The sequence below is a fragment of the Equus caballus genome, chromosome 21 (assembly GCF_041296265.1).
Source record: "Equus caballus isolate H_3958 breed thoroughbred chromosome 21, TB-T2T, whole genome shotgun sequence".
Lineage (NCBI taxonomy): Eukaryota > Metazoa > Chordata > Mammalia > Perissodactyla > Equidae > Equus > Equus caballus.
Window position 1 is genome coordinate 32901794 of NC_091704.1, and position 19309 is coordinate 32921102.

The 19309-nt window shown below is 38.7% G+C and overlaps 1 protein-coding gene across 10 annotated transcripts in view; it reads left to right on the forward strand.

The window, feature by feature from the left end:
- The window catches only part of ARL15 (ADP ribosylation factor like GTPase 15), a 401584-nt gene that overhangs the window by 139330 nt on the left and 242945 nt on the right, over positions 1-19309 (forward strand). For all 10 annotated transcript variants that reach the window (XM_070246276.1, XM_001494370.6, XM_070246269.1 and 7 more), the window contains one exon: positions 3608-3752. In XM_070246276.1, the coding sequence (XP_070102377.1) occupies positions 3608-3752 (145 nt within the window). The remainder of the gene's footprint in view (positions 1-3607; positions 3753-19309) is intronic.

Here is a 19309-nt window from a genome sequence, read left to right on the forward strand (position 1 = left end):
ATTAGGGCTCCTCAAGCTTGAACAGACCAAGAGGAAATATGAGTTTGATAAATCTGTGAAGAATATAGATTAGATGATCATAGAATTGTTTAGCAGAAGTAGGCAGAACCTCCTAAAAGCCAAGGAAAAGTGAATTTAGGATGAAAAAGAAGCTCTTTCATACCGAGAAAGATCCTGTACATCAAAACAACTGTTATGGGCAAGGGGCAGGCCTGCACTGGTGGAATGTGCAGCATGACTGGGTCTGCTTTCCATGGGTCAGGGCATGTGCACGCGGCAGGACTGTGTTGATGGAGTGTGTGGCCCTGTGGGTGGTGCGACTTATCGGCTGTAGCAGACTTGTGCTTCTCAAACAGCCACATAGAGGACTGGCCCCACCTTCCAAAGCCTGAAACAACTGGTTGCTCCCATGCCTGGGGCTGGCACCACTCACTGCAATCCTGAGAGAGCTAACAACAGCCTTGCAGGCTGGAGTCCTACAGCAATTGTAAGCCCCTGAGCCTAGCAACCAGCCATGCTGGGGGCCTACTCAACAGAAAAACTGCAACAGGAATGTGCTATTAGACCTTGCAGACAACTGTGCTAGGGCTCCCCACACCCAATAAAGTGACTCAAGGGAACATAGCAACACATGTAGCTGAGCTTTAAAATAAGCCATCCAGGGGGACAGCCTAGCCTCCCTAGGCACCTGTAATAAGAGGAACCCTGCCACAACAGAAGGATACATGAAGCCCACATAGGGGACACTCCTGGAACATTTGAAACAGGTGAAGAGAGGGAAGCACACTGCTGGGCCTCATAAGACAGCTCTTACATAAAGCCACTTCTCCAAGATTGGGAGATGTTGCTGACCTACCGAATACATAGATATGAGCACAGAGAAAGAGGCAAAATGAGGAGGCAAAGGAATACATTCCAAGAAAGGGAACAGGACAAAACCCTAGAAAAAGAACTAAATGAAACAAAAATAAACAATCTACCAGACAAAGAGTTCAAACAAAATTCATAAGGACGCTCACTGATTATGGGAGAAGAATGGATGAACTCAGTGAGACCTTCGACAAAGAATGAGAAAATATAAAAAAGAACCAATCAGAAATGAAGAATACTGAAAATGAAAAATTCACTAGATGGACTCAATACCAGAATAGATGATACAGAATGGATCAGCGAGCTGGATGAAAGACTAGAGGAAATCACCCAAGCTGAACAGATAAAAGAAAAAGGAATTAAAAAGAATGAGGACAGTGTAAGGGACCTCTGGGACAACATTTAGTGCACTAATATCCGTATTATATGTGTCCCAGAAGAAGAGAGAGACAAAGAGGGCAGAGAATATGTTTGAAGAAATAATAGCTGAAAACTTTCCTAACCTAAGGAGGGAAACAGACATCTAGGTACAGGAAGCACAGAGAATGCCAAAGAAGAAAAACCCAAGGAGGCCCACACCAAGACACATTATAATTAAAATGTCAAGAATTAAAGGAAGAATCCTAAAAGCTGCAAGGGAAAGGCAGCAAGTTACATACAAAGAAAACTCCATATGGGTATCAGTGGACTTCTCAGCAGAAACCTTACAGGCTGGAAGGGAGTGGCACAATATGTTTAAAGTGCTGAAAGGAAAAAAGCTACAGCCAAGAATACTGTACCCAGCAAGGTTATCATGCAGAATGGAAGAAGAGATAAAGAGTTTCCCAGATAAGCAAAAACTAAAGGAGTTTATCACCAAGAAACCAGCCTTACAAGAAATGCTACAGGGACTTATGTAAGTGGAATAGAGAAGACCACAGATAGGAATAAGAAAATTATCAAAAAATAAAGTAAAATAAAATCATTAGTAATGGCAAATATACAGTAAAAGTAGCAGATCAATCACCTATGAAGCTAATATGAAGGTCAAAAGACAAAAGTACTGGGGTCAGCCCAGTGGTGTAGTGGGTAAGGTTGTGGGCTCTGCTTTGGTGGCCCGGGGTTCGTGAGTTCACATTCTGGGTGCAGACCTACACAGCACTGCTCATCAAGCCATGCTGTGGTGGTGTCCCACATTCAAAGTAGAGGAAGACTGGCATAGGTAATCTTCCTCAAGCAAAAAGAGGAAGATTGACAACAGATTTTAGCTCAGAGGCCATCTTCCTCACACAAAAAAGACAAAAGTACTAAAATTACTTATCTCCATGATAACTGGGTGATGGATATACATGCACAAAAAAAGAGTTTAGATATAATATCAAAAACATAAAATGTGGGAAGAGGGGAGTAAAAGAGTATAGCTCTTCGTTGTTAGTGTATACAAATGCAATTGATTTTTATGTGTTAATTTTGTATCCTACAACTTTACCGCATTCACTTACTACTTCTAAAAATTTTTTTGGTGGATTCTTTAGGATTTTATATATATATAATTATGTTATCTGCAAATAGTGACAGTTTCACTTCCTTTCCAATTTGGATTCCTTTTATTTCTTTTTCTTGCCTGATTGCTCTAGCTAGGACTTCTAATACTACGTTAAATAAGAGTGGTGAAAAGTAGAAAGATCAAAAACTGCATGAATGATTTCCAGTGTCCCCAATCGCCTTGTCTTTTACTCTTATGTAGCAAATCAGGTTCATGTAGTGTACAAACTACATGACAGTTCATGGTACCCTGAGGTCAACTGAAACAGAATTTAGTACATGTCAGGAAGGCAGTGAGATATATATACACACACACATACATACATATATATGGACCGTACTTAATGATGTTTTAAAGCCTTTTTATTTTGAAATATCAAAGAGTCATAAAACTGTTACAAGGAGTTTTCCTATAGACTCCTTACTCAGAGTCACCAGTCATTAACATTTTAGTGTGTTTGCTTTATAACACTCCTCACCACATAGACATGGAGATGGTGATGGAGATAGAGATTTCGAATTTTTCTTAGCCAGTTAATTATACATGTCAAGACACTTCACCTCTAAATACTTTAGTGTGTGTTTTTTTCAGAGCAATGATTTTCCTTATATAACCACAGTGGAATGATTAAATTCAAGAAATTGAACCTTATGGAATGCTATTATCTAATATACAGTCTCTGTTCAGTCCTTACCTATTGTCCCAATAATGTCATTTATGCCGTTGTTTTCCTGCCTGATCCAGGGTCCAATCCAGGAGGCACTGCATTTTATTATTATGTCTCTTTAGTCTTCTCTAACCTGGAACAGTCCCTCAGCCTTTGCTTGACGTTGAGGCATTGACATTTTAGAGGAGGACAGGCCAGTTGTCCTGCAGAATGCTCCTCAGCGTGGTTTTCTGGTTTCCTCGTGCTTAGATTCAGGTTGTGCGTTTTGGGCAGGAAAGCCGTGGAATGATGTGGCACCCCTCGCGGTGCGCCTGCTGCCCCAGGAGGGGAGCCGTGAACGTGAAGTCCGTATATGTCTCGTCCCTGGGGATGTTAACTTTGCTCACTTGGTTAAGGTGCTGTTCCTCCACTCTAAAGTTACCTTTCCTCCTTATAATTAATAGATTATTTAATTACTTCTTAATACTCAATCATTTTCAATGCTACTAAGCTTTGTGTCCACAGTCTTATTTAAAAGAGTGCCCTTTTCCCCCCTCTCTTGGCAGTGTTTTAGAGCACTCTGCTGCAAGGGACCTCCACCTGCCCGGCCAGAGTATGACCTGGTTTGCATAGGCCTCACAGGCTCGGGCAAGACCAGTCTGTTGTCCAAGCTGTGCAGCGAAAGCCCTGACAACGTTGTGTCGACCACAGGTGGGTACCGTGCCTCGGTCCTGGCCCTTTCTTTTTCTCATCCTCAAGATGTTCTCATTTCTTATGCTATTTGTGGGGTCCCTTCTCCTTCCCTCCCTCCCCTTTTCTCCATTTGTGGTTAAATGCTTCAGTCAGTTTGTTTATTTTATTTTTAGATACTCTGTTTTTCAAAATAGATTTGAGGGGGACTTTCATAGCATTGATCGCTATACCCTCTATCGCTCTAGTTGGTCATTTCAGTGCCACCGAATAAGTCAAGCTCAGGAAAATATTAATGCACACTAACCCTGCAACCTGGAATTCTAGTACTATAATGAAATGGATTCCTCTCAAGCCCATAGAGTGTTATCCTCCCTTGTTGTCACTCTAGCCTATTTTTGTTGGTCAGATACCCCCTAAATAGTACAGCTAATGGAGTCTGAATCTTCTTCCCTCAGTGTTTTCATCTGGAGGATGTCGGTGCAGGGACCCTTGCTCAGTTTCACCATGTTGTTCCCTGAGATGGCCAAGAAAAGTCAGTCTAGGCACTGGTTTTCAGTCAGGGGAGAATTTGCTCCCCAGGGGACACTGGGATGTCTGGAAACATTTTGGTTGTCACACTGGTGGAAGATGCTACTGACCTCTACGGGGTAGAGGCCAGGGATGCTGCTAAATATCCTGCAATGCACAGGACAGCCCCTAACACAAAGAATTATCCTGTCCAAAGTGTCAATAATGCTGCTTAGAACTTTTGTCAGCCCCCAGATACTTCCTCTTTCTCTTCTGACAATGAAGGAGGAGAGAAGAGTGTAAATTAGAGAAAATAATGGAAGAATAGTTGGAGATGAAGCACAGAGCTGCTGTGGGAGGAGCTAACAAGGAAGGAGTGGGGTGAGACATTGATTGTCTGGGAAAGTTGAAAATATCGTTCATTCAGCCAGCTTTTTTGAGCACCTACTACACACTAGGTCCAGTGTTAGGAACTGAGGATAAGCAACGATCCCAGCATCCAGGAGACTCAGTCTCCTGTCAAATAGACATTAAGTTCATGTCCAGAAATATACAAAGGAGGAGGAGTGATCAGTGTTCCCTGGAAATGGGCAAGGGAAGGATGCACTATCTTTTCCACATTGGATCTTGAGGATAAGTAAGCCTGACAGACTAGCAGGAATAAGAGAGTGGAATGGGAGAAGAAAGAAGATTTGGGGGCAGAGGGGCCTGAAACAGATTGGCACCCCCTGGGAACTAAGTCTTTGTATGGCTGCAGTCATAGTTAGTAGAATGGCAGGAATCAACGCACAAGAGATAGGCAGTGGCCAAATCATGGCAAACCTTTTAAACCATGCTCAGAATTTGAACTTTTCCTGTAGATAGTGTAGAGACATCAGAGTATTTTAAGCAAGGAAACTATGAGATCAAATATTCATTTGAGAAGGCTCACACTGTGTGATGTGGAGGCTGAATTAAAGGACTCACTGTTAGGTGTTAACTAAAGCAGTGACAGAGAGAGAGACAGAGAGAGGAGGGAATAGGTAGGATACTTATTTGGGGGCTAGAATTTTCAGGACTTGTTGGCCGGTGGGGTTTGGAGGGTGAGAGAGAGAAAGAAGCCAAGGATGACTCAAGTCCTGGCTTAGGTGATGGGTGGATGATGGAATCATTAGCTAGGATTTCCTAATAAGTAGGAAAAATATTGATGACTGAGAGCCTTACACCAGTTCAGATCAGGTTTTGCCGTCAAATGTTCAGAAAAAAGTGCAGGTTTTGAGAGCTTTTCACATTTTAGAATTGTAGATAAGAAACCATGGACCTGTAAAGAAACAAAGACATACCTTAGATTAAAGCATGAGGAAAAGAGTGAGGGCTTCATGGAGACTGGGGAGATAAAAGGATGAGCAGAGGGGCTGGCCCCGTGGCCGAGTGGTTAAGTTCGCGCGCCCTGCTGCAGGCGGCCCAGTGTTTCGTCGGTTCGAATCCTGGGCGCGGACATGGCACTGCTCGTCAGACCACGCTGAGGCAGCGTCCCACATGCCACAACTAGAGGAACCCACAACGAAGAATACACAACTATGTACCGGGGGGCTTTGGGGAGAAAAAGGAAAAAATAAAATCTTTAAAAAAAAAAAAAAAAAAAAAAAAAAAAAGGATGAGCAGAGCCCAAGTGTGGCCTTTTGGTGAAGCCATGCCTAACTACCTTCCTTTTCCCCCAGGTGGAACTGAGCGCTCCCTGCTCCCCCACTGTACACTGTCCATATTTCTACCATTTAGTGCCTGCAACAATGCTGTTGACATGTCTATCTCCCAAGCCTGGGATGTAAGCTCCGAAGGGCAGATAGAATATCTTATTTGGCCTTGAGTACCCAGAACCTGGCATAACGTTTGGGCATAGCTACAGATGTTTGTTGAGTGAATAAGCAGACAACATTAAATTGAGTCACTATGTTTTTACGTAAAGTATTGTACCTCTGTGAGCCTCATAACAGCCTTATATGGCAAGTAAGATTCTTTTTCCATATTCTGTCTTCAAATCATCTGAGGCTCAAAGCTGAGGTGACGTGGCCATTGTCACACTGCTAGTGACAGAGGTAGGATGCCATTTCAGGTCTTCAGAAGAAGTTTAGTGATACCCAAGGCTTAGGATTTCTGATAGGAGTATATATTTGCTGGTTGTTTTAGAAACTATGGATATCTTTTGAGGGATGTGTTATGTAATTATACAAACTTTATTAACTTAGTAATTATTTTAAAGCAAAATAACTCTCCCCAAAATGTGTGAAAGTATTACAAAAGTATACTGTTCTTTACTTCTCAGAGGTACAAACAAGAAGCACCATTGCTAGAAGGTCAGTTTTGAATTATAATGTAAAAAATTATCTGTAAATAATATTTTTATAATTTATTATTTGTAAACTGCAATATAATATGTTTTATATTTGTTTTTATTAAATTTATTAATAATGTGTTTTCCTTTTACCGGAACCAATTGTAACATTGTGTGCTAGTTAATTTTCCAATGAACTAGATATTAAGTTGGCTAACATTTTGGATATGGAGCTTCTATGACTTGTCATTATCCTGAACTAGGCACAGTGCCTTTTTGGAGGCCAGTTAGGAGGTCTCTGCCATCAAGAAGTTTATACCCGGGTTAGGAAGATAAATATCCTAATGATAAACAGTTTACGTTTGTTGAATGTTTAATATATGCCAGGTGCTAAGACAGAATGTAATATATACTATACTGGATGGTATAAATATGAAAGTTAAAAGAGAGAGTGATCCTTTCTAATCAGGGGGATCAAAGAAGGCCTCATTTGAGTAGAGCCTCTTGTGATGGTTGGTTCTAAGCAGAGAGGAATAGGGTGAGGAGAGTAAGGATAGAAAGCATAGGGTGTATTCAGGGAAAAGTTAGTGGTCATACTGGGTTGAGACCCAGGATTTAGAGACATAGGATGTGCTGTGACCCAAGGCTCGAGACTGGGAAAGCTGTCGAGAACCTGTAACCTGGAGAAGTGATCCAGAAGGGGCTGTAATTGTAGGGATGGAGAGTTAGCGGCAGAGGTGATTGAGCCTGTCAGAGTAACACTGGGTTATGACTTTAAGAGTCATATTGGGTAATAATAGAAAGGAAAGAAAGAGAAAAGAATCAAATATGACTTAAGTTTCTAGCCTGGCGATTAAACTGTAAAAAATAGGGAAAACGTGATAGGCAGTTTTAAGATAAAAGATAATAAGTTTAGTTTTGGAAATGCTAATTTTGAGGTGTTGGCAGGACTTCCACCAGTGATCCAAATGCCAGAAGACAAGCTGACTAGAGAGTTTGTAGTTAGAGATCTAGATTTGAGAAACAGCTGAATTGTGGATTTGGATGAGGTTGTTGAGGGATGATGGGTAGAGAGAGGGAAGAAGAGTGCTAAGCACTGACTATATTTCATTCATTCTTTCTGCATTTAATGAATGCCTGTTACGTGACTGCCCCTGATTTAGGCACTGAGAGTACCTCAGTGAACAAAATAGCCTAATATCCCTGCCCTTTGGAGCTGACATTCTAGCATCTGCATTAGACAAAGAATCTAAGCCAGGCGGTTCTATTTGGTATCATATAAGCCAAATATGAACAAGAGGTCAAAAGAACCAGAGTTAAATAATATAAACATAGGTCTGAAATCTGAGAGAAGTCCTTTGGATGTGGTGACAATATGGTCATTAATGACCAATGGTGAACGGTTTCAGAAGAGTGTTACGGTAGAAACTAACCTGAGGCATGAGGGGGGTGGTGAGCAAGCAGAGAGAATGAGGTATAGACCATCCTTTTCACTCCTTGGCCCCTTGGGCTAAGATTGCACATAGATTACTCTTTCTAGAGAAAGAGACAGAAACAGAGAAAGCAGTGTTAAGAGAATTTGTTTTTATAAGGAAAGGTGCCATATGGGCATGCTGGTGGACAGAGGTATAAAGGTAGTAGTCAGGGGAAAAAGAACACTGAAGATGCTCAAGAGAGAGCAGTGAGTACCAGAATGAGTGAGGACTTCTGATTATAGTCAAGACAGAATAATTAGAACTGGTTTACCCTCCCACCTGAAATAACCAAAAAAAACCCCCCAAAAAACCCAGATAAAATATATGAAACAATTTTCAAGAAAGTGAATGTCAAACAACAAAGGTTACTCACCCCTGAGAGATGAGAAACAAATGAGATAAGCCCTATAATTGCCTCCTCTTACTGCCTTGAGAGACTTCCCAGACTGTGGCACAGTTCCATTGGGAACTGAGGTGGAGCTTGGTGGACTTGCTGCCTTGAGGAGTTGGCACTGAGAGTCAGAGAGACCAAGGCAGCTAGAGTTCATAGGACACAGTACTAAAAAAGAGAGAGTTGTACAGAGAGAGAACCTAGAGATCTGTAGAGGGTCTCCCTTGAGTATTCAGTGAAGTATTTAATACATGCACATGAGGAAACTACTCAAGGCTAGGGAAAGAACCCATGTGAAAGAGCTAAAGGGAACAGTGCCTGGTGTTCACACAGGGCTGCGAGTTACGTTTGTTTCCACTAGCTGGACTGGGAAAGTTGTAATTCATGAGATACTATGTAGAGTATTCAGGAAGGTCTTGCCTGGGAAACAGCCCTAACCTGAGCACTGCTCCAGACCCACCTAAGAAATCATATTAAGACTAAAGGCTTAGTTTCCTAGTAACTTTAATGCATCCCAGAGCAAAGCTGTGTAAGATTTACAGAAAACAAAATCTTCTAGCACTTAATGAGGTAAAATTCTCAATGTCTGACATTTAGTCAAAAATTACCAGGCATGCAAAAGGCAGAAAAACATGATTCATAATGAGAAGAATAATTAATCAATTGAAACTGACTCAGAACTGATACAGATATTAGAATTAGCAAAGAAAGACATTAAAACTGTTGTTATAACTGGATTCTATCTGTGCATAAACTTAAGTGGAGACATGGAAGATATATATATTACAAAAAAAAGACCAACATAAAATTTCTATGGTGGACTACTACGGTATCTGAAATGTGATATGCGCCAGGTAGGATTAATGGCAGATTAGATGTTGCAGGAAAAAAGATTAATAAACCTTGATGGCATTAGCATTAGAGATTAGACAAAATAAGGACAGAAAGAGACAGAGAAGAAAATGCAAAGAGCATCAGTGAACTGTGGAACAACTTCAATTCACCTAAGGTATGGGTAATTGGAGTCTGCTAAGATGAAGGGGTGGAGAAAGGGACAGGAATATTTGAGGAAATAATGGCTGAAACATTTTCACACTTAAAGAAAACTATAAACACCAGATTCAAGAAGCTCATTGAACCCCAAGTACAAGAGACATGAACAAAACTACACCAAGGTACATCATAATAAAATTGCTCAAAAGCAATGATAAAAAATGGATGGTTAATTTTGTGTGTCAACTTGGCTGGGCCATGGTGCTCAGATATGTAGTGAAACATTATTCTGAATGTTTCTGTGAGAGTGTTTTTGGATGAGACTAATATTTAAATCAGTGGACTTTGGGTAAAGCAGATTGCTGTCTATATAATGTGGTTGGGGCTCATCCAATCAGTTGAAGGCTTGAATAGAACAAAAGACTGACTTCCCCTGAAGAAGAAGGGAATCTGCATCTGTTGATCTTCAGACTTGAATTATAGCATCGTTTCTTTCCTGGTTCTCCAGTCTCCCAGCCCACCCTGCAGGTTTTGGAATTGCCAGCCTCCGTAATCATGTGAGACAATTTTTTAAAATAAATATCTTTCCATCTGTACACACACATGGTATTGGTTCTTTTTCTTAGGAGAATTATGAGTAATGCAAAGAGAAAATCTTAAAAGCAGATAAACGATGTTACAGAGGAAAAAAGAGAACAGTGGCATCAGACTTCTCCCTGGAAATGATTCAACTGAGAAGACAGAGAAGTAGCATCTTTAAAGTACTGAAGGGAGAAAAATTATCAACTTATACCCAGCAAAAATATCTTTCAAAAAGAGCATCAAAATAAAGACTTTTTCTGACATGCAAAAGCTGAAAGAATTTATTGCTAGCAGACCAGCATTATAAGAAATGTTAAAGGAGGCCTTTCAGGCAGAGGAAAAATGATTCCAGATGGAAACCTGGCTCTATACAAAGGAATGAAGAAGTACCAGAAAAGGTGACCACATGGGTAAATATGTAAAATTTAGTTCTTATTATTTAAATCTCTTTAAAAGATAATTGTTTAAACAAAAATAACAACACAATATTGTGAGGTTTATAACATGTAAAAGTAAAATACGTGAGAACGGTAGCATAAAAATATCATGGGGAAAAACGGAAGTACGCTATTGTAAAGTTCTTATGTGAAGTGGTATAATACTTGAAGGTAGACTTGTGATAAGTTAAAAGTGTACTATAAACTCTAAAGCAACCACTAAAATAACAAGGAATGGTGACCAATATGGCAACAAATGAGAAGATGGAATTATCAAAAATAATTAAAAGATAGGAAAAAGAGAAAAAAGGGAACAAGAATAGATGAGACAGAAAGAAAACAAGTAGCAGGGTGATACGTTCAAACCTAACCATCAATAATCAAATTAAATGTAAATGGTCTAGACTCTACAGTTAAGAGGCTGAGTTTGATAGAATTAGATTAAAAAAGTAAGATCCAACTGTATGCTGACTTAAACTTTGAGTATAAAGACACAAATAGGTTAAAAGTAAAAGGATGGAAAATTATATATTATGCTAATAGTAGTCAAAAGAAAGTTGGAGTGGCTATTTTAATATCAGACAAGGTAGATTTTAGAGCAAAGAATAATACTGGGGATAAAGAAGTTCATTTCATAATGATGAAGAGATCATTTAATCAAGAGGACACAACAATGCTAAATACTTATGTATCTAATAACAGTTCCAAAATACACAAAGAAACAAATGGACAGAACTCCAAAGGGAAATAGACAAACCCACAATTATAGTCAGATTTCGATACTTTCAGTTATTGATAGAACATAGGAAGAAAATAAGCCAAGATATAGTAGACTTGAACACTATCAGCCAACTTGACCTGATTAACGTTTATAGAACACACTACCCAACAACAGAGGACATGTGGAACATTTATTTACCAAATTAGAACGTATCTGAAGACATAAGACGTCTTAAAAATTTAAAAGGATTTAAGTCATACTAAGTGTGTTCTCACACCACAGTGGAATTGAATTAGAAATCAATAACAAGGAGATTCCTGGAAAAACCCCCAAATATTTGGAAACTAAATTACTTTTAAGTAACCCATGGATCAAAGAAGAGATCAAAACAGAAATTATGAACCATTTTGCAGTGGATGAAATACAACACCAGAATTGGTTGGATGCCGCTAAAGCAGAACTTTAGGGAATATTTACAGCATTAAACCTCTATATTAGAAAAGAAAGGCCTCAAATCAGTGCCTCCAGCTTCCACTTTAAGGAACTACAAGAAGAATGGATTAAAACCAAGTTAAGCAGAAGGAAAGAATAATAAAGGGGCTGGCCCCGTGGCTGAGTGGTTAAGTTCGTGCGCTCCGCTTTGGCAGCCTGGGGTTTCGCCAGTTCGCATCCTGGGCGCGGACATGGCAGCACTCATCAGGCCACACTGAGGCGGCATCCCACATGTCACAACTAGAAGAACCCACAACTAAAATATACAACTATGTACGGGAGGGATTTGGGGAGAAAAAGGGGGAAAAAAGAAATAATAAAGATTAAAGTAGAAATCAATGAAATAGAAAAACAGTAATGAAAATCATTGAAACCCAAAGCTGGTTCTTTGATAAAACCAGTAAAATTCATACAACTCTAGCCAAATCAGGAAAAACATCAAAGAAGACACTAATTAACAATATCAGGAATGAAGAGAAGTTACATTAATATAGATTCTATAAATATTAAAAAGATAATAAGAGAATATGATGAACAACTTTATGCCCATAAACTTGACAACTTAAATGGACAAATTGCTTGAAAGATAAACCATCAAAGTGGATTCAAGAAGAGAGAGAAAACCCAGATAGACCTATATCTATTAATGACATTGAAATTATAGTTAGAAAAAGGGAAGAAAACTTTTGAAGTCTAGTTGGCTTCACTGGTGAATTCTATCAGACATTTTAAAGAAGTAGTAATGCCAGTGCTACACAATATCTTCCAGAAAATTGAAGAGGAGGGAAAACTTTCCAACTCCTTCTGTAAGACCACCCAGTTTAAGGGCAAAACCACACAAAGACATGATAAGAAAACTACATACCAATACCCCTTGTGAACACAGATGCAAGAAATATAAATCAAAAGTTACCAAATCAAATCAAACAATAGTATGTTATTATTAGGATAATATATCACAATCAAGTGACATTTATCCCGGGAATGCAAGGTTGGTTTTACATTCAGAAGTCAGTAAATTTAATTCACAATATCAATAAGCTAGAAAAATGTGTGATCATCTCGAGATGCAAACAAACAGCGAAAAAAACATCGATTTCTGATTTTAAAAACTCTCTACAAAATGGGAACAGAAGGGAATTTACTCAAGTGTTAAAGGGCATCTAAGAAAACCCTACAGCTCTTGTCATCCTTAATGGTGAAAGAATTTTTTCCCACTTGGATCAAGAATAAACATGGATGTCTCTTCTTAGCACTTCTGTTCAACGTTGTAGTAGAGATCCTAACCAGTGCATTAGGCAAGAAAAAGAAATAAAAGGCTTCCAGATTGGAAGGAATTAAGTAAAGCTATCTTTATCTGCCCATGACAGAATCATCTATGCAGAAAATTTGATGGAATATACAACTTTGTACCAATAAATTAGAGATGGCTGAAGTGAATTGGAGCGGAAGGTTTTGGAGATCTGAAACCTTGGAGGATAGCTTTGGTCATTGAAATATAGGGAATGTTGTCCATAAGAATAGAAGCAGGGAGAGTGTGGTAGACAAATGTTAGCTAAGTATTGAATCCATTGAGATAGGTGAGCAAACTCCCTGAAAGTTGGTAGATGGAAATGCACAACTCCATAGTATGTAGAAGGATGTCAGTACTTCAGATGGGAAGCTATTAAGAGGTGGCTATGGTAAAGTGATCTAAAAGCATTACAGGAAACCACAGTTAGTGCTAGGCGATAAGGAAAAGGAAAACTCTGTTTGCTAGCGTTAAGGAGGAAGGAAAAATGTGCAAGAAACCATTGGAGCCTAGAGAAGACTTTTCTTAACAAAGCTGAGGTTCCATATGATTCAATGAGAGGACTCTGTAATGAGGAAGGCAGGGTAGAGTTAGGCATGAGACATGAAGTAAGGTTATAGGAGAGAAAGGGTAGATGCTTGTTGGTTGAGTCTCTGTTCGTTGAAGCTAATGAAGATGGGCAGGAGGTGGGATAAATGAATTAGTGATGACAGAGAAGGGTGGAGGATAGGCAACAGAGAAGAGCCAAAGCAGGCAGATTTTCAGTTGTCAGTGATAACTAATAACTAAAAACCAGTCAGCGCTAGAGTTCCAGATAGCCATCGCTGGCATGTTCAAACTTACTCCCGAGTTCTTTTGGTTGTTCATATCAGGCATGTGTGTATATATATATATAACTGAAGAAGAACAAAGGAGGTGGAAGGAATTCACTAAATTAAATAACAAAGCCCAGTGGCAAGAAAAGGTAGCTAGGAGAAGAAATGAGGAAATCAGAAAGCCACATACACATGCGAACATTCAATGTGGAAGATGGGAGAATAGTTGCAGGAGACCTAAGCAGAATAATTTACAAAGAAAAAGATCAATGGACTTAACTATAAAAAAATTTAGAATTATTGGAAAGCTAAAATTAATAAGAAAAATAGAAGGAAAACAATACTGTTGAGAAATGTTTGTATCAGATACTACAGATAAGAGTTTATGGCTGTCCCTGTTACAGATTTCCATCATATTTGCAAATAGTATCTAGAATCTAATTGTGAAGTCCACAGAGAGATAATTCATAAAAAGAATTAATGGCAAACAAACAAATGGAAAAGGTTCAACTTTACCAGAAGTTCAACTTCACTAGAGAGTAAACAAGAAAATGTTAGTTTTATATGTAAATTTACCAAAATTTGTTTCTTTATGATAAGACCCAACGCTAATAAGATTGTAGTGGCATGCACTACTGGTGACATTGTGATTGTTGTTGTCCTTTTTCTGGGAAAGCAATTATTTATATAAATCAAAGGTTACCAAAATATTCACATTCCTTGACCAAGTAATTGTATTACTGAGAATTTATTTTAAGTGTGTAATTTCAAAGAAGCTATGTGCACAAAGAAATTTCTTGCAACATTTTATATAACTAAAACTTTAAAGTAATTTAAACTGTAGCAAGGGAGTTTGTTAATTAGATTGTGGTACCTCAATTGAAATCATTATAGACTGGAAAAAATATATAATCTTCTATAGAGGAAAATTAAATTTACATTTATTTAAAAACTTAAACCATACAAAACCATAGTTTTGAATTGAAAAGCATAAAAGAACATGTAAAAATAACAATGTGTTTTGTCTGTATGGCCTAATTACGTGTGAAATTTTCTTCTTTTAAATTATTTCTCTATAATATTTTGATGATGTCAAGCCAATTAAAAATGAAATATTTGTTGAAAGAGTTTGGAACAGTTGAAAAAGAGAATCTCCCCTGAGAATTGGTTTCTTAAAATGAAAACATATCGCAAGAAAGGTATATCCATCTAATTTCAGCAAGGCAAGAATGTCTGCGTTTTCTTAAGAAGGAAAGGGAATCCAAACTTTATTGGATTGTTAACTTCAGCAATCTTTTACCTTTGACATACTTTAAAAAGATACTTAAATTGTCAAAACTCAAAGGGCCAAGAAATGCTCCAGAGAACAGCAGGTCCTGCTGGTAGAGAAAGAATAATTGGGTAGCTTGTATCTTGGTCTAGAAACAAAAATGAACCCTGTCCAGAGGGAATTCTTTGACTGTGTATGCACAAGGAATTTGTTGATAAAAGGGGTTGTTAACCTGTATATTACACAAGTATCACTTTTTTTCTTTTTAAACCAGAGGAATGGAGTCTAACAGCTCAGGGTAATATATTGGTGTAACATGGAGAACAACCCAGAGAAAACTGAACACGTGGAATTGAAAAAGGTTGAAAATATCTTCTAGGGTTATATATTACTACGCTTGAAAAGTTGTCAAGTAGTATGTCATTGAGTTAAAATAGAAAGAGATCAATGATACTTTGAAAGAAATAGAGGAAAAGTTCATGAAAATTTGAATGAGGTATTTAATAACTTTAGTATTAGCTGCATATGTGTTAAGTCAACAAGAGAAACACGTTAGAAAGTCAGGTTTTGGTATCAGCTAAAGCATTGTGTTTTATAAACGCCAGTAGATTAAATTTCCTCTTATGATGTTGAAATCATATTTAGAAGAATTTCACTAGACTATTGTCCAAACATCACAAAACTACCATGGCATAAATCATGCCCTTGGTCCAGGTTGAGGCCACCAGATCTGTGGAATGTCTTTCCCTGCAGTGGTTCTTAGAGTGACCCAGGGATTTCAGAAGCACACACCAAGTGTCTCTGTGCGTGTGTTCAGGCGTGTGTGTGTGTGTTAGAGGGGTGGAGGGAAAGTTGGTGTGTAGGTCCAAGGAAAATACTAATGTGTTCCACACAATGAATAAAAATAGACTAGCCTCCCTCCCCAAACTAATTTTGTTATAATTCCAGGAATGCTTTCCCTGCATAAAAAATTTCAAATCCATCTCTCTTGTATCACAGATTTTGTTGGATTTAAGGACTAAAAGACAAAAACTGAAAGTCTACGCAAAAAATTATTTCCCCAAAGAGTTACTAAGTCATATATTTATTAAAATTTGTGGGGTTAAATCTTAGGGGAGGTTTCAGTCTTACTAATAGAGCTTAGATAGGCCAGGAAAAAATGACTGCGTAACTTAGGCTTCAGCCATCAAATTGTTTGAATGGAGTCTGGGGAGACCTACCCATGAGGCCTTCAGCCAAATACTAGAGGCCATTGATGACTGACTCAGTTGTTACTGTTATTTCCTCCTCCTTGTTTAATATAAATAATAGAATCCTAATGTTAGAGGAAACTTTAAGGAGCTAATCTAGTCCACTCATTTTGCAAATAAGGGATGCAAGGTCAAGAGAAAAAGTGGCTGGTGAGCTGAGAGCTGTGGCTAGGGTTTCTAGACAGTGCTGTTGTCACATCAGCACACTGACTTCCTGTGGACAGCATCAGAGGATGCTTATTTTGTGAAGAAGCAACAGAGTGAGCATACTGTTCTGGCTGACTCAGTTGGCCATTTTTCGTCCCCTCCTAAATTCCTGGTTTTATTAATAATGTCTATAAAAAAGCACTTTCTAAACTCATTGTATTATTTTTATTCCATTAATAAGAAAGCAGTGTAGTATAAACCTGAGAACACTTATTTTGGTTCTTTGTGTTGGAATATTTATATAGGAGGGAAAATAAATTAGTGGGTTTAGTAGGAGATATGTACATTTTTCCAATCAGCTCCATCAGTATTTAGACTCAAAATAGGATAAAATAGTATGAATCTATCAGCTTGTTGGTTTAGGGAGGAGGTGCCATAATGTAGAGCTCTGATGGACTCTGGTGACGAGACCTGGGTTCAGGTTTTGAATATAGCACTTAGTAGTTTTGGTAAGATACTTAACCCCTCTAGGCTTCCCTTTCCTCCTGGGATGGTAGTACTGACATTATCTTTAGGCTTGTTTTGACAGCTAAATTAGGAAATAAAAATAAACCCTTAGCACAGATCTTTAAACAAATATTGACATCCTCTTATGTGCCTAGCACTAGCATACAGGATACACTGTACTGTTTTTCCATTATGGATCCTTATAGTCTAGCTGGGGAACAGACATAAAAAAAGGAAACTGATGTGTAATTACAGCTGTGAAAATCACGTGGGAGAAGTACTGAGTGCTGGAAGAATATGGATCTGAAAAAATCAGCGTATTTCAGGAACACCAGAGAAAGCTTGGCTGACGAGGTGAAGTTGAAACACCACCTGAAGGATAAAGAGTTTGTCAGAAGTGCACAGAACTCTTATGGAGTAGTATGGAGCAAAAGCCCTGAGACGGAAGGAACATAGCTTGTTTTAGGAACTACGAGTATAAATGGGCGGGGAGGGGCGGGGCGGGGGAGAAGGTACAAAATAAGCCTGAAGGAGAGATCGCTAGGGTCTTGTTAGGTCTTGTGGACGATACCTGAGTAGGGAGAAGCTATCAGAAGGTTTTGTCTAGGGGAGTGATGTGGACAGATGTGCATTTCAGGAAGATCACTTCTGCTGATGTGTGCAGATGATTGAGGAGGCCGGTAACAGCTGCGAAGTGTTTAGTTAGGAGGCTCTTGCAGTTGTCCGGATGGTGGTGGTGGTGGCTCGACTGGAGTTGTGCCAAAAGGATGGAGAGAGGTGGGCATAGTTGAGAACTGTTTAGCAGATGGAACTGACCAGCTTTGGTGATTGATTGGTTTTGGGAGAGAGGAAAAGGAAGTGCTAAGGAAGACTCCAAATATTTAGTCCTTAGAAGTCCTCGATAAATGTTTGGTTTTGGTTGCTACTACAACAACGCTTGTGTTTACCACTGCTATCATTATGTATCAGGGCTTGAGGCCACGCGTGATTTGGACTGGGAGAAATTTAAAGCATCCAGTGGTTATTTGGTGACCATTAGTGTTCTCGATTTTTAACTTCATTTATTTAAAAAAATGCTTTATAGCACTAAGTACCATCTATTCTCGTTTACAGTGAGGAAACTGAGGCACAAAGGAATTAACTAACTTGCTTAAAGTCCAACAGTTAATAAATAGTAGAGCCAGAATCTGAACCCAGACATTCTTGCTCTAGAGCCCATGCTATCGAGTGTTTTTTTATTTCTCAAAGTAACCCTTTGAGAAAGATATTTTGATGGTTTGACCTTTATATCCATACTAAATATGATACTAATTTCACCACTTGACCTCATCCAGCCCAACGTAAGGAAATAAAATATAGTTGATCTGATTAGTTGCCCTTCCTGATTGCCTTTCTGGTGAACTGAAAACATGGCTTTAAATTTTAATTCTTTTAATCCTTGCAAACATTTAGAATGATTCAAATAGGAAAATCTTGTTTCTTTTCCATGAATAGTATATTTTCTTATTTTCTAGACTGATTATCCAGTCTTCATCCTCTGAACATTCATTACCACAGCTATACTGTAAAAATAATATGAAGACAGCAAAATGGAAGACTTGTATATACCTTTGCAGTATAAATCTAGCCACACATGTTCTATTTGGAGAGAAAACATTTATGAGTACTCTACAGAAACATTTATATGCCTATAAATAACATTGCTAGGTTACGTTGCTTAGCGTGAACATTTGAGGACATTTTTGTAGTCAATTTATTATGATGTCTGTGCAAGGATTAAAGATAGTAACAATGATATAATCTGCCTGTTGGATTAATAAATTTCAAAGGTTGTATTTTGCATATGGGCGCAGCAATTTCTGGAAGGATATTACTTCCCTTCGGATGCCTGCATATTGTCAGCTTTTAGGAATCAAAGTAGATTAAACATTGCTATTGTGCTCCATAACTGTGTCTTTTTCAAAGTTGGGGCCTGTCCCGTTTCTCTGGAAAATCCATACTTGAGTTATCCTGAAAATAACCACTCATAGACTTTTTATCATTTGCATATGGCTTTTCGTTTTTGGGATTTCACAATCATTGACTTTTAATCCATCTAACACCGCTGTGAGGGAGGTAGATACAGTCGAGCATCTAAGTCTCCTGCAGGCAAATCTCGGTGCCAGCAGGAGTACTGTGATTGGCGCTGACTTTCCTTAATGTCCCAGAGGCCAGACACCTGGAGAGGCTTTCCACCAGACACAGGTAGATGCCAGTGTTTCAGCCACATGAGGCTGCCTCCTCACTCCTCCTGCAATTTTCCTAAGTTTCAGTGATGGCCTGCACCATTAACCATAACACTGTACCAACTGTGTCATTCTGCATTAAACCCACACAGGAAGGGTAT